Source organism: Grampus griseus (assembly GCF_964374135.1).
Source record: "Grampus griseus genome assembly, chromosome: 2".
Classification (NCBI taxonomy): domain Eukaryota; kingdom Metazoa; phylum Chordata; class Mammalia; order Artiodactyla; family Delphinidae; genus Grampus; species Grampus griseus.
The window spans coordinates 95,408,408-95,423,354 of NC_139018.1; the positions used below are offsets into that span (position 1 = coordinate 95,408,408).

A 14,947-nucleotide genomic window follows, 5' to 3' on the forward strand; every position below is an offset into this window, starting at 1 on the left:
GTTAGGGAGTGTTCTAATTTCATTCTTTTACATGTAGCTGTCCAGTTTTCCCAGCACCACTTATTGAAGAGACTATCTTTTCTCCATTGTATATGTTTGCCTCCTTTGTCATAGATTCATTGACCATAGGTGCGTGGGTTTAACTCTGGGCTTTCTATCTTGTTCCATTGATCTATATTTCTGTTTTTGTGCCAGTACCATATTGTCTTGATTACTGTAGCTTTTAGTGTAGTCTGAAGTCAGGGAGCCTGATTCCTCCAGCTCCGTTTTTTTCCCTTAAGACTGCTTTGTCTATTCGGGGTCTTTTGTGTCTCCATACAAATTTTAAGATGATTTGTTCTAGTTCCATAAAAAATGCCATTGGTAATTTGATAGGGATTGCATTGAACCTGTAGATTGCTTTGGGTAGTATATTCATTTTCACAATATTGATTCGTCCAATCCAGGAACATGGTATATCTCTCCATCTGTTGGTATCATCTTTAATTTCGTTCATCAGTGTCTTACAGTTTTCTTCATACAGGCCTTTTGTCTCCCTAGGTAGGTTTATTCCTAGGTATTTTATTCTTTCCATTGCAATGGTAAATGGGAATGTTTCCATAATTTCTCTTTCAGATTTTTCATCATTAGTGTATAAGAATGCAAGAGATTTCTGCGCATTAATTTTGTTCCTGCAACTTTACCAAATCCATTGATTAGCTCTAGTAGTTTTCTGGTGGCATTTTTAGGATTCTCTATGTATAGTATCATGTCATCTGCAAGCAGTGAGTTTTACTTCTTCTTTTCCAATTTGTATTCCTTTTATTCCTTTTTCTTCTCTGATTGCCATGGCTAGGACTTCCAAAACTAAGTTGAATAATAGTAGTGAGAGTGGACATCCTTGTCTCGTTCCTGATCTTGGAGGAAATGCTTTCAGTTTTTCACCATTGAGAATGTTTGCTGTGGATTTGTCCTATATGACCTTAATTATGTTGAGGTAGGTTCCTTCTATCCCACTTTCTGGAGAGTTTTTATCATAAATGGGTGTTGAATTTTGTCAAAAACTTTTTCTGTGTCTATTGAGATGAACATATGGGTTTTATTCTTCAATTTGTTAATATGGTGTATCATATTGATTGATTTGCGTATATTGAAGAATCCTTGCATCTCTGGGATAAATCCCACTTGATCATGGTGTATGATCCTTTTGATGTGTTGTTGGATTCTGTTTGCTAGTGTTTTGTTGAGGATTTTTGCATCTGTATTCATCAGTGATATTGGTCTGTAATTTTCTTTTTTGTATTATGTTTGTCTGGTTTTGGTATCAGGGTGATGGTGGCCTCATAGAATGAGTTTGGGAGTGTTCCTTCCTCTGCAATTTTTTGGAAGAGTTTGAGAAGGATGGGTGTTAGCTCTTCTCTAAATGTTTGATAGAATTCACCTGTGAAGCCATCTGGTCCAGGACTTTTGTTTCTTGGACGATTTTTAATCACAGTTTCAATTTCATTACTTGTGATTGGTCTGTTCATATTTTCTGTTTCTTCCTGGTTCAGTCTTGGAAGGTTATACCTTTCTAAGAATTTGTCCATTTCTTCCAGGCTGTCCACTTTATTGGCATAGAGTTGATTGTAGTTGTCTCTTAGTGTGCTTTTTATTTCTGCGTTTTCTGTTGTAACTTCTCCTTTTTCATTTTTAACTTTATTGATTTGAGTCCTCTCCCTCTTTTTCTTGTTGAGTCTGGCTAATGGTTTATCAATATTGTTTATCTTCTCAAAGAAGCATCTTTAATTTTATTGACCTTTGCTATTGTTTTCTTTGTTTCTATTTCATTTATTTCTGGTCTGATTTTTATGATTTCTTTCCTTCTGCTAACTTTGGGGTTTTTTTTTTGTTCTTGTTTCTCTAGTTCCTTTAGGTTTAAGGTTAGATTGTTTATTTGAGATTTTTCTTGTTTCTTGAGGTAGGCTTGTGTAGCTATAAACTTCCCTCTTAGAACTGCTTTTGCTGCATCCCATAGGTTTTGGATCATTGTGAAAAAAATTGTCATTTTTCTCTAGGTATTTTTAAATTTCCCCTTTGATTTCTTCAGTGATCCCTTGGTTATTTAGTAATGTATTGTTTACCCTCCATGTGTTTGTGTTTTTTACGTTTTTCTCCCTGTAATTCATTTCTAATCTCATAGTGTTTTGGTCAGAAAAGATGTTTGATATGATTTCCATTTTCTTAAATTTACTGAGGGTTGATTTGTGACCCAAGATGTGATCTATCATGGAGAATGTTCCGTGCACACTTGAGCAGCAAGTGTAATCTGCTGTTTTTGGATGTAATGTCCTATAAATGTCAATTAAATCTATCTGGTCTATTGTGTCATTTAAAGCTTCTGTTTCCTTATTTATTTTCATTTTGGATGTCTGTCTATTGTTGTAAGTGAGGTGTTAAAGTCCCCCACTATTATTGTGTTACTGTCCATTTCACCTTTTATGGCTGTTAGTATTTGCCTTATGTATTGAGGTGCTCCTGTGTTGGATGCATATATATTTCCAATTGTTGTATCTTCTTCTTGGATTGATCCCCTGATCGTGATGTAGGGTACTTCTTTGTCTCTTGTAACAGTCTTTATTTTAAAGTCTATTTTGTCTGATATGAGTATTGCTACTCCAGCTTTTTTTTGATTTCCATTTGTATGGAATACCTTCTTTCCATCCCCTCACTTTTAGTCTGTGTGTGTCCCTGGATCTAAAGTAGATAGCATATATACGGGTCTTATTTTTGTATCCATTTCAGCCAGTCTGTGTCTTTTGGTTGAAGCATTTAATCCATTTATGTTTAAGGAAATTATCAGTATGTATGTTCTTATTGCCATTTTGTTAATTGTTTTGGATTTGTTTTTGCAGGTGTTTTTTCCTCCCTTCCTAATTTTTTCTCTTGTTTTGTGATTTGTTGACTAACTTTAGTGTTTGGATTCCTTTTTCTTTTGTGTGTGTGTATCTCTTGTTGATTTTTGGTTTGCAGTTGCTATGAGGTTTTGATATAGCAGTGTATATATATAAACCAGATTCTTTTAAGTTGCTGGTCTTTTTATTTCAAGTGCATTTCCAGTATCCTGCATTTGCAGTCTCCTCTTCTTAAAATTGCTGGTTTTAATATCAGATTTGTGTGCAGATGATTTCCCACCTTTACTGTATGGTTGCCTTTACCAGAGAGCTTTTCCATTTGTAATTTTCTTGTTTTTAGTTGTGGCCTCTTCTTTTCCACCTAGAGAAGTTCCTTTAGCATTTGTTGGAAAGCTAGTCTGATGCTGCTGAATTCTCTTAGCTTTTGCTTCTCTGAAGCTTTTGATTTCTCCATTGAATCTGAATGAGAGCCTTGCTGGGTAGAGTATTTTTGGTTATAGTTTCTTTCCTTTCATCACTTTAAATATATTATGTATCTCCCTGCTGGCCTGCAGAGTTTCTGCTGAAAAATCAGCTGATAAACTTATGGGAGTTCCCTTGTATGTTATTTGCTATTTTTCTCTTTTTGCTTTTAATATTTTTTTTGTCTTTAATTTTTGTCAATTTGATTACTGTGTCTTGGCATGTTCTTCCTTGGATTTATCTTGCTTAGAACTCTGCACTTCCTGGACTTGGATGACTGTTTCCTTCACATATTAGGGAAATTTTCAACTATTATCTCATCACATATTTTCTCAGGTCCTTTCTCTCTTCTTCTGGGACCCCTATAATGTGAATGCTGGTGAGTTTAATGTTGTCCCAGAGGTCTCTTAGATTATCCTCATTTCTTTTCATTCTTTTTTCTTTATTCTGTTCCATGGCAGTTATTTCCAGCATTCTGTTTTTCAGTTCACTTATCTATTCTTCTGCCTCAGTTATTATGCTATTAATTACTTCTAGTGTATTTTTCATTTCAGTTATTGTATTGCTCATCTCTGTTTGTTTGTTCTTTAGTTCTTCTAGGTCTTTGTTAAACATTTCTTCTATCTTCTCCATCTGTGCCTCCATTCTTTTTCCAAGATCTTGGATCATCTTTACTATCATTACTCAGAATTCTTTTTCAGGTAGATGGCCTGTCTCCACTTCAGTTATTTATTCTTCTGGGGTTTTATCTTGTTCCTTCATCTGAGACATATTCCTCTGCCATCTCATTTTGCCTAACTTTCTGTGATTGTGATTTCTGTTCTGCAGGCTGTGGGGTTGTAGTTCTTCTTGTTTCTGCTGTCTGCCCTTTGGTGGATGAGGTGGTCTGAGAGGTTTCTGCAGGCTTCCTGGTGGGAGGGACTGGTACCTGCCCACTGGTGGGTGGAGCTAGGTCTTATCCCTCTGGTGGGCAGGGCTGTATCAGGGGGTGTCACTTATTGGGCAGCTGTGTGCTCAGGAAAACTTTAAACAGCCTGTCTACTGATGGGTGGGGCTGTGTTCCTGCCTTGTTGCTTGTTTGGCCTGAGGTGTCCCAGCACTGAGCCTACAGACTGTTGGGTGGGGCCAGGTCTTGGTGAGAAAATTGCACCCTCCCAAAGGGCTCACACCAATGACTATACCCCAGAACTGCTGCCACCAGTGTCCTTGTCCCCACAGTAAGCCATAGCTACCCCCTGCATCCATAGGACTCCCTCCAATACTAGCAGGTAGCTCTTGCCCAGTCTCTTGTGAGGTCACCACTTTTTTTCCTGGGCCCTGGTACACATGAAACCCTGTGTGCAAACTCCACGAATGGTGTTTCTGTTTCCTCCAGTCCTGTGGGATTCCTGTGATCAAACCTCACTGGCCTTCAAAGACAGATTTTCTAGGGGCTTCTCCCATTGCCAGAACCCAAGCTAGGGAGCCTGAGACAGGGCTCAGAACATTCACTTCTGTGAGAGGACTTCTGCTGTATAATTATTTTCCAGTATTGGGGTCACCCACCTGGCATGTATGGGGTTTGATTTTATTGCAGTTGTGCCCCTCCTACCATCTTGTTGTGGCTTCTTTGCCTTTGGATGTAGAGTATCCTTTTTGGTAGGTTCCAGCATTTTTTTTTGTCAGTGGTTGTTCAGCAGTTAGTTTTGATTTTGGTGTTTCCATAAGAAGTCGTGAGCTCACATCCTTCTATTCTGCCATCCTGTCTCCATTACTGTGTTGAATAAAAGTGGTGAGAGTGGCCATCCTTGTCCTGTTCCTCATCTTAGAGAAGCTTTCAGCTTTTCACCTTTGAGTATGATATTAGCTGTGGGCTTGTCATATATGGCCTTTATTTTTTGTTTTTTTATTGGTAGAATATAGTTTTCTATTGAAGTATATTTGATTTACAATATTGTGTTAGTTTCTGCTGTACAGCAAAGGGATTCACTTATATACAGACACACATATATATGTATACATATGTATATATACATATATATATGCATATATATATTCTTTTTCATATTCTTTTCCATTATGCCTTATTACAGGATATTGAATATAGTTTCCTGTGCTATACAATAGGATTTTGTTTATCCATTCTATATATAATATTTTGCATCTGCTAATCCCAAACTCCTAATCCTACCATCCCCCAGTCCCCCCTCCCCCTTGGTAACCACAAGTCTGTTCTCTGTGTGTCTGTTTCTGTTTCATAGATAAGTTCATTTGTGTCATATTTTAGATTTCAGATATAAGTGATATCATATGGTATTAGTCTTTCTCTTTCTGATTTACTTTGCTTAGCATGATAATCTCTAAGTCCATCCATGTAGCTGCAAATGGCATTATTTCATTCTTTTTTATGGCTGACTAATATTCCATTGTGTGTGGATATAAATACATACATATATATATATATATCACATCTTTATCCATTCATCATTATTCATTATTGAGAAATAATGCTGCTATGAACATCGGGGTGCAAGTATGTCTTTGAATTATACTTTTGTCCTGATATATGCCTAGGAGTGGGATTGCTGGATCATATGGCAACTATAGTTTTAGTATTTTGAGGAACCTCCATACTATTCTTTACAGTGGCTATACCAATTTACACTCCCACCCTGGTGTAGGAGGGTTCCCTTTTCTCCACACCCCCTCCAGCATTTTTAATGACTTTTTAAATGATGGCCATTCTGACAGGTGTGAGGTGGTATCTCACTGTAGTTTTGATTGCATTTCTCTAATATTTAGCAATGTTGATCATCTTTTCATGTGCCTATTTGCCATCAGTATATCTTCTTTGGAGAAATGTCTATTTATGTCTTCTGCCCATGTTTTGATTGGGTTGTTCATTTGTTTGTTTGTTGATATTGTTGTATGAGCTGTTTGTATGTTTTGGAAATTAAACCCTTGTCAGTCACATGGTTTGAAAATATTTTCTCCCAGTCTGTTTGTTGTCTTTTCATTTTGCTTATGGTCTCCTTTGCTGTGCAAAATCTTATAAGTTTGATTAGGTTCCATTTGTTTATTTTTGCTTTTATTTCCATTGTCTTTATAGACTGATCTAAGAAAACATTGGTACCGTTAACGTCAGAGAATGTTTTGCTTAAGTTCTCTTCTAGGAGTTTTATGCTCTCTTGCCTTATATTTAAGTCTTTAAGACATTTTGAGTTTATTTTTGAGCATGGTGTGAGGGTGTGTTCCAACTTCAATGATTTACATGCATCTGTCCAACTTTCCAAACACCACTTGCTGAAGAGACTGTCTTTTCCCCATTTTATATTCCTGCTTCTTTTGTCGAAGTTTAATTGACCATAGGTGTGTGGGTTTATTTCTGGGCTCTCTATTCTGTTCCTTTGATCCATATGTCTGTTTTTATGCCAATACCATGATGTTTTGATTACTGTAGCTTTGTAGTATTGTGTGAAGTCTTGGAGGTTATGCCTCTTGCTTTGTTCTTCTTCCCAGACTGCTTTGGCAAGTCTGGGTCTTATATGGTTCCATATAAATTTTAGGATTATTTGTTCTAGTTCTGTGAAAAATGTCATGGGTAATGAATGTGATAGGAATTGCAATGAAACTGTAGATTTCTTTGGGTACTGTGGCCATTTTAACAATATTAATTCTTCCAATCCAAGAGCATGGGATATTTTTTCATTTCTTTAAATCATCTTCAATTTCCTTTATCAATATTTTATACTTCTCAGCATATAAATCTTCTATCTCCTTGGTCAGGCTTATTCCTGTTTGTTTGGTTTTTTTTGATGTGACTTTATTTCTTTTACTATTTTTTTTTAATTTTTTGCTGCATCAGGTCTTAGTTGCAGCGTGTGGAATCTTTCGTTGCAGCGCAGAGGCTCTTGCGGCACATGGGCTTCTCTCTAATTGTGGCACATGGGCTCAGTAGTTGCAGCCCGTGGGCTCAGTTGCCCAATGGCACTTGGGCAGATCTTAGTTCCCTGACCAGGGATCAGTTCCCTGACCAGGGATCAAACCGACGTCCCCTGCATTGGAAGGTGGTTTGTTAACCACTGGACCACCAGGGAAATCCCTTGATGTGACTTTAAAAGGGATTGTTTTTTCTGATATTTCATTGTTAGTGTAAACAAATGCAACCAATTTCTGTATGTTAATCTTGTATCCTGCTAAGTTGCTGAATTTGTTTTTATCAGTTATAGTAGTTTTTGTGTGGAGTCTCTAAGGTTTTTTTATGTTTAATATCATGTCATGCTATAATGACAATTCTTCCCTTCCAATTTGGATACTTTTTATTTCTTCTTCCTGTCTGATTGCTGTGGCTAGGACTTCCAGTACTATGTTGAATAGAAGGGGTGAGAATTGGCATCCTTTATCTTCTTCCAGAATTAGCAGGAAGGCTTTCAGCTCTTCACTGTTGAATATTATGTTGGCTCTGGGTTTGTCATAAATAGCTTTTATTATGTTGACAGATGTTCCCTCTATGCCCACTTCAGTAAGAGTTTTTATCATGAGTGGATGTGAATTTTATCCAGTGATTTTTCTGCATCTATTGAGGTGATCATGTGATTTTTATCTTTTCTTTTGTTGATGTGATGTATCACATTGATTTGCATATGTTGAACCATCCTTGAAACCCTGCAATGAATCCAGCTTGATCATGGTATATGATCCTTTTTATGTGTCGTTGGATTTGGTTTGCTAATATTTGTTGAGGACTTTTACATAAATATTCACCAAAGATACTGGCCTGTAATTTTCTTTTTTGTCAGTGTCTTTGTCTGGTTTTGGTATCAGGGTGATGGTGGCTTCATAGAATGCCTTTGGGAGTGTTCCCTCCTCTTCAGCCTTTTGGAAGATTTTGAGAAGGATTGGTGTAAGTTCTTTGTATATTTGGTAGAATTCCCCAGTAAAGCCATCTGGTCCTGGACTTTGTTCTCAGGGAGAGTTTTTTTGTTTGTTTGTGTAAATTACAGATTCTGTTTCACTTCTAGTGATTGGTCTGTTCAAATGGTCTATTTCTTCTTGATTCAGCTTTGGTGGGCTGTATGTTTCTAGAAACTTGTCCTTTTCTACTAGGTTGTCCAATTTGTTGACATATAATTGTTCATAGTATTCTTTTATGGTTTTTTGTATTTCTGTGGTATTGGTTGTAATTTCTCCTCTGTCATTTCTTATATTGTTTATTTGGGTCCTCTCTCTCCTACTTGGTGAGCCTGGCCAGAGGTTTGTGGATATTGTTTAACCCTTTTAAAGAACCAACTCTTGGTTTTTATTGGTTTTTTAAATCTCTATCTTATTTATTTCTTCTCTGATCTTTATTATTTCCTTCCTTCTGCTGACTTTAGGGCTTGACTGTTCTCTTTTTTGTAGTTCTTTTAGGTGGCAGTTTACGTTGTTTGAGTTTTTTTCTTTCTTTTGAGGAAGGCCTGTATCTCTCTGAACTTCCCTCTTAGGACTGCTTTTGCTGTATCCCATAGATTCTGTATGGTTGTGTTTTCATTGCCATTTGTCTCAAGGTATTTTTAAAATTTCCTCTTTGATTGCATTGTTGGCCCATTGGTTGTTTGGTAGCATGTTATTTCATCTCCATGTAATCTTTTTTCCCTTCTTTTCCTTGTTTGATTTCTAGTTTCATGCTGTTTTGGTCAGAAAAGCTTGAAATAATTTCCTCTTAAATTTGTTGAGGCTTGTTTTGTGCCCTAGTATGTGGTCAATCCTAGAGAATGTTCCATGTGCACTTGAAAAGAATGTGTATTCTGCTTTAATTGGATATAATGTGCTGAAAATATCAATTAAGTCTAACTGTTCTATTGTATCCTTTAAGATTTCTGTTGACTATTGATTTTTCTGTCTAGAAGATCTGTCCATTGATGTGAGTGGAGTGTTAAAACCTCCTAATGAGTGGAGTGTTAAAGCCTCCTAATATTATTTTATTCCTGTCAATTTCTCCCTTTATATCTGTTAGTATTTATGTATTTGGGTGCTCCTATATTGGGTGCATATATATTAACAAGTGTAATATCCTCTTCTTGATCCTTTTATCATTATATAGTGTCCTTCTATATCTTTCTTTGAGGCCTTTGTTTTTAACTCTGTCTTGTCTAATATGACCATTGCTACCCCACTTTCTTGTCATTTCCATTTGCATGAAATATCTTTTTTCCATACCCTCACTTTCAGTCTGTGTGTGTCCTTTGCCCTAAAGTGGGTCTCTTGTAGGCAGCATATTGTAGGCTCTTATTTTATTATACAGTATGCAACTCTGTGTCTTTTGACTGGTGTATTTAGTCCATTGACATATAAGGTAATTCTTGATAAATATGTATTTATTGTCATCTTAAAACTTGTTTTCCAGTTGATTTTGTATTTTTTCTTTGTTCCTTTTTCTTTCTGATTTTCCTATTGTGGTTTGATGGTTTTCTTTTGTATTAGGCTTGAGTACCTTTCTTTTTGGTTTTTGTGAATGTTTTTGATTTGTGGTTACTTTGGTTTTCAAGTATATTAACCCAAAACTCTATTTGCTTTAGACTGGTAGTCATATAGACTCAAACACATTCTAAAAAGATCTGTATTTTCTTACTCTCCTCCCCCATATTTTATTATTTTGATATCCTTTTTATATCTTCATGTTTATCCTTTTGCTGTTCATTGTGGTTATCATCACTTTCACAAAAAAATTTTTTTATCTGTGTACTGGCTCTTTTAAGTGATTTACTTTCCAGTTGTGACTTTCTTTCCTATAGATTCTTGATTCATTTCTATTTAGAGAAAACATTTCTATATTTATTTCAGGATAGGTTTAGTATTGCTGTACACTTTTAGTTTTTCTTGTCTGAGATTCTTTCTCTCTCCTTCTATTCTAAATGATAATCTTGCAGGGTAGAGTATCCTAGATTGCAGGTTTTTCCCTTCCAGGACTTTGAATATATCTTGCTACTCCCTTCTGGCCTGCAGTGGTTCTGTAGAGAAATAAGCTGATAGCCTTATGGGGGTTCCCTTGTAATTAACTCTTTGCTTTTCTCTTACCGCCTTTAGAATTCTCTCTTTAACGGTTGCCATTTTAATTATGTCTTCATGTAGGTCTGTTTGGATTCATCTTCTTTGGGACCCTCTGTGCTTCCTGTATCTGGATATATGTTTCCTTCTTTAGCTTTGGGAATTTTTCAGCCATAATTTCTTCAAATGCATTTTTGATCCCCTTTTATCTTTGTTCTGCTTCTGAGATCCCTATTATGCATAGATTGGCACACTTTCTGTTATCCCATAGGTCTCTTACATTGCTTTCATTTTTTTTCTTTTGTCTTTATTTCTGCTGTTCTGATTGGTTGGTTTCCATTATTCTATCTTCCAGATTACTTATTTGTTCTTCTGCATTATTCAATCTGCTATTCATTGCCTTTAGCTCAGCTTTCATTTCAGCAAATGAGTTTTCTTATTTTTCTTGTTAGTTCTTTATAGTTTCTAGTTCCTTTTTACAGTAATCTGCATTTCTATCAATAGCCTTTCTTAATTCCTTTTTTTTTTATTTAGTTTTTATTTTGGCCACGCCACAAGGTTTGTGGAATCTCAGTTCCCCAACCAGGGATTGAACCTGGGCCATGGCAGTGAAAGTGCCAAATCCTAACAACTAGACCACCAGGGAACTCCCTCCTTGAGTATTTTCATTATCTCCTTTTTGAACTTGATGTCTATTAGACTGAAAATATCTGTTTAATTGTTTGTTCTTTCACAGAAATTCTCTTGATCTTTTAATTGGGAATGGTTCCTCTGCTTCTTCATTTTGTATCTCTTTCTCTGACTCTATGACTTTAGGAGAAAGTTATCTACTGTAGTCTTGAAGGGCTGTTATTTGTGGGAGCATCCCTGTGTAGCCTGTGTGAGTTTAATATTTTTGGTGTGAGGGCTGTTTTTAGTATGGATGCCTGCCATGTCTTTCCTCAGTGTGTGCTGGCTGTTATCCCCTTGATAGGGGGTGAGACTGCTGTTGTGATGACCAGAGACTGCACTGGCTATTGAGCAGGGACTCCTCTTTCCTCTGTGGTTATCACAGCCCTGTTGGGAGCAGGGTCTGCTCCCTAGTTGTTGGAGTAGATGCCCCTAGATCCATTTCTGAGCTTCAGTATAAGGTAGGTGGGATCACAGTGCTCATGCTGGGAGAGGAGTCACTGAGTATTCCTCATATATGGTCTTTATTATGTTGAGGTTCATTTCCTCCATACCCACTATGTTGGGAGTTTTTATCATAAATGGATGTTGAATTTTGTTAAATGATTTTTCTGTATCTATTGAGATGATCATATGGTTTTTATCCTTTATTTTGTCAATGTGCTATATCACATTGACTGATTTGTGGATGTTGAACAATCCTTGCATTCCTGAAGTAGATTCTACCTGATCATGTTGTACGATCCTTTAATGTATTGTTGAATTCAGTTTGTTAACATTTTGTTGAGGATTTTTGCAAGTAAGTTCATTAGGGATATTGACCTTTTAATATCCCTTTAATTTTCTTTTTCTTTGACATCCTTGTCTGGTTTTGGTATCAGGGTAATAATGCTGTCCTCATAAAATGAGTTTGGGAGAGTTCCTTCTTATTTTTTGCAAGAGTTTAAGAAATTGCTATTAATTCTTCCTTGGATATTTGGTGGAATTCACCCATGAAGCCATCTGGCCATAGGTTCTGGTTTGTTGTGAGGTTTCTGATAATTGATTCAACCTTGTTTCTAGTAATTGGTCTGTTCACATTTCCTAGTTCATCATAATTCAGTCTTTGTAGGTTGAATGTTTCTAGGAATTTCTCCATTTCTTCTAGGATGTCTAATTTTTCTTAGTGGTCTCTTTTGTTCCTTTGTAATTCTGTTACCAGTTGTAACTTCTCTTTTATTTCTGATTTTGAGACATTTTTTTTTCTGATGAGTCTAGCTAAAGTTTTGTTGTATTTTATTTATATTTTGAAAGAGCCAGGTTTTAGTTTCATTGATCTTCTCTACTGTCTTTTTAGTCCCTATTTCATCTATTTCTCTTCTGATTATTTCCTTTCTTCTATTAACTTGAGGCTTCATTTGTTCTTTTTTTCTACTTTCTTAAGGTGTAAAGTTAGGTTGTTTATTTGAGATTTTTTTGTTTGTTTGCTTCTTGATGTAGGCATTTATTGCTATGAAATTCTTAGAAATGCTTTTTCTATACCCCTTTTTTGTAGGTTGTATTATTACATAGAATGATGGAGAGAATGCCACATCTATAGATTACTGTATACAGAGCTGTGGTAAGTGTATATATTTACAATTTTTGTCTAACTTGTGTTCCTATGTATTCAGGCATCCTCCCTCCTCCTCTTTTCTTCACCATTCCACATAAGCACCATTCCCAGCTCAGCTCCTTCACCAGTGTGGGTGCCAAAATCCACTCTCAGTTCAATAAACAAGAAGGTACAGTGGAGTTAGTTAGTTCTTACCCAGCTAAATCCCAACATTGTGTACCTTCTGTCTGGTCACCCCTGTATCCCGTTTCCTTGAAGGGCTTCTGATACAGAAGGCACTCAAATATTTGAGTAAATGAATGAACTGCCTAATACCTTAAGAATTCTCTCACAGTTAAGCATTTTATCAAAGTTAAAATTATCTCAACTGTTAAAAATATTATCAAAGAATGCCAGACCAAACTGAGGTAAAACTCTAACAAATAACATTTATTTTTCTTTTACATATGTATTTCACAGCCCAAACATCACATTGCCTTCAGAGAAAGGTGCTCTTATGCCATTATATTTTACTATATACTGCACAGGCATTAAACATTCTCATTAACGTGATGAGACAATTTGCTGGTAAACATTTAAACACAGACATTGGTTTCAATATTTCAAGAACATATTTTTGGTCATAACCAAGAAGTACATCAAAATATGACAACACTGGCTAACACTTTTCAAGCAAATAATATTTAACTCTGCATAGTTTATACAATAGGCTGTGGTAATAAATAATATCACCAATCTCATCAACTATTAACTGGCCACAGAAAGCCTAACATTCATTTTAATTATGATATGAAATGCTCTACTGGTGTAGGTTCAACATAGCCTTAAAATATTGTGGGTGTTTAACCTTGAATACATGAAAAGAAAAAGTACTAAACTGGACTAAAAAAGAAGTACTAACTTGGTATGTTTTGGTTAACTACCAATATGTCATGTCCACATTTTACATTCCTAACATGAAGGCAAATATTTAAATAGAAAATCTAGCAGTCCAAAAAACGTGAATGTGCAAATTGTGAGGAAAACATTGCATTTAAATTTGCACTCATTTGCAAATTACAGTACTAGATCAGTATAAACACTAACAGGAAAAATATTCAGCAGGAAAGAATGGGAACGACCTCTCACAGCAGAGAACTAGTCACTATGCGCTGCTTCAAAGTGTGCTTACACGCTGCTTACAGTGTGTTTCTGGTGTCCTGAAGCTTCTAACTCCTTATGACTATTCCTCATTCAACAAAGGAGACTGCAGGCATGCTTCAATCAGTGGTAAGAATAGGAAGAAAAACCTGAAACAGCAACATTTTCTTCCTTGATTTGGTGTAAAGGTCCTTCTCATTATTATAACTAACTTACTTATATGCTAACTTCTAACCTCAAATGTTTTCTGAATCAGGTTTGCTAAATGCTGTAAAGAATAGCTACCCTTCATACAGTACTAGGTTTTGTTTTATTTAAGTATGTCGGCATGATAAAAGGTACACATGCACAGTCATTCTACCAGCCCATATACGCAAAACTCAGCCTAAAACTCAGCTTGGATCAGATTCAAATTCTACACAGAGATTCTCTGTATTGTTTTCAATGGGTTAACAACTGCTTGGAAAGCAGAAATGCCTAATAATTTCTGCAGTGTGTTTTTTAATTGAAATGTTTATAAAAATAAAGCCCCAATCTTAAGTCTATAGAATGTCACGAATGCTATGAGGGATGTTAAAAGCACTGGGCAAAACCCTCGTCTTCAGCGTCCCATCTGCCCCACAGGAGAAGATGCGGTTGCCCTGGGTGATGTCGATCTGCATGACTCCAGCCCCAAGGTTTCTGAATATGGACTGTTTAGCGTGTTCATTTTTAAATGAATGAAGTAGGCCATGGCCTGTCAACCTCCAAACCTAGTTTAAAGAAAAAGTGAAAACATAAAGTGTAAGTCATTTAAAAAATAGATAAAGAGACGAAAAACTTTTAAAAACGTGGCCTTCACCTCTGTTCTCCCAGCCCAACTGATCTCATTAAAGCCCAACTTTCCTGTCCACTACCTCTTTTCTAACAGTTTACCTAATTGGAAATAATACCATTCACAGGGCTCATTTACCATCCTTACACTTCCCTGTACCTTCTTTCAAATTCCTCTCTTCACATCCTCTTGTTTCATATTAACCATATATACCTCATCTCTAATTCAATTAAATATTTCAGTTAATTCAGTTAAATACATTCCTAACGCTAAGTTAGGTCCTGGGACAATATAAAAGGCTTCTTTGGAGACCTCAACTGTACAAAACAGAGTCAGGTACTGGAGGCAGGGGTGGGAAGAGGGGAGGGGGATGATGTGAGAAACCAAATT

At 36.2% G+C, this 14,947-nt stretch overlaps 1 protein-coding gene across 7 annotated transcripts in view; it reads right to left on the minus strand.

The window, feature by feature from the left end:
- Nucleotides 1-14,112: 14,112 nt before the first annotated feature.
- Nucleotides 14,113-14,947, minus strand: part of DMXL2 (Dmx like 2) — a gene marked incomplete at both ends in the record, with an annotated part of 159,764 nt that continues 158,929 nt past the window's right edge. For all 7 annotated transcript variants that reach the window (XM_082647540.1, XM_082647539.1, XM_082647536.1 and 4 more), the window contains one exon: nucleotides 14,113-14,495. In XM_082647540.1, coding sequence (XP_082503666.1) covers nucleotides 14,286-14,495 — 210 coding nt within the window. The remainder of the gene's footprint in view (nucleotides 14,496-14,947) is intronic.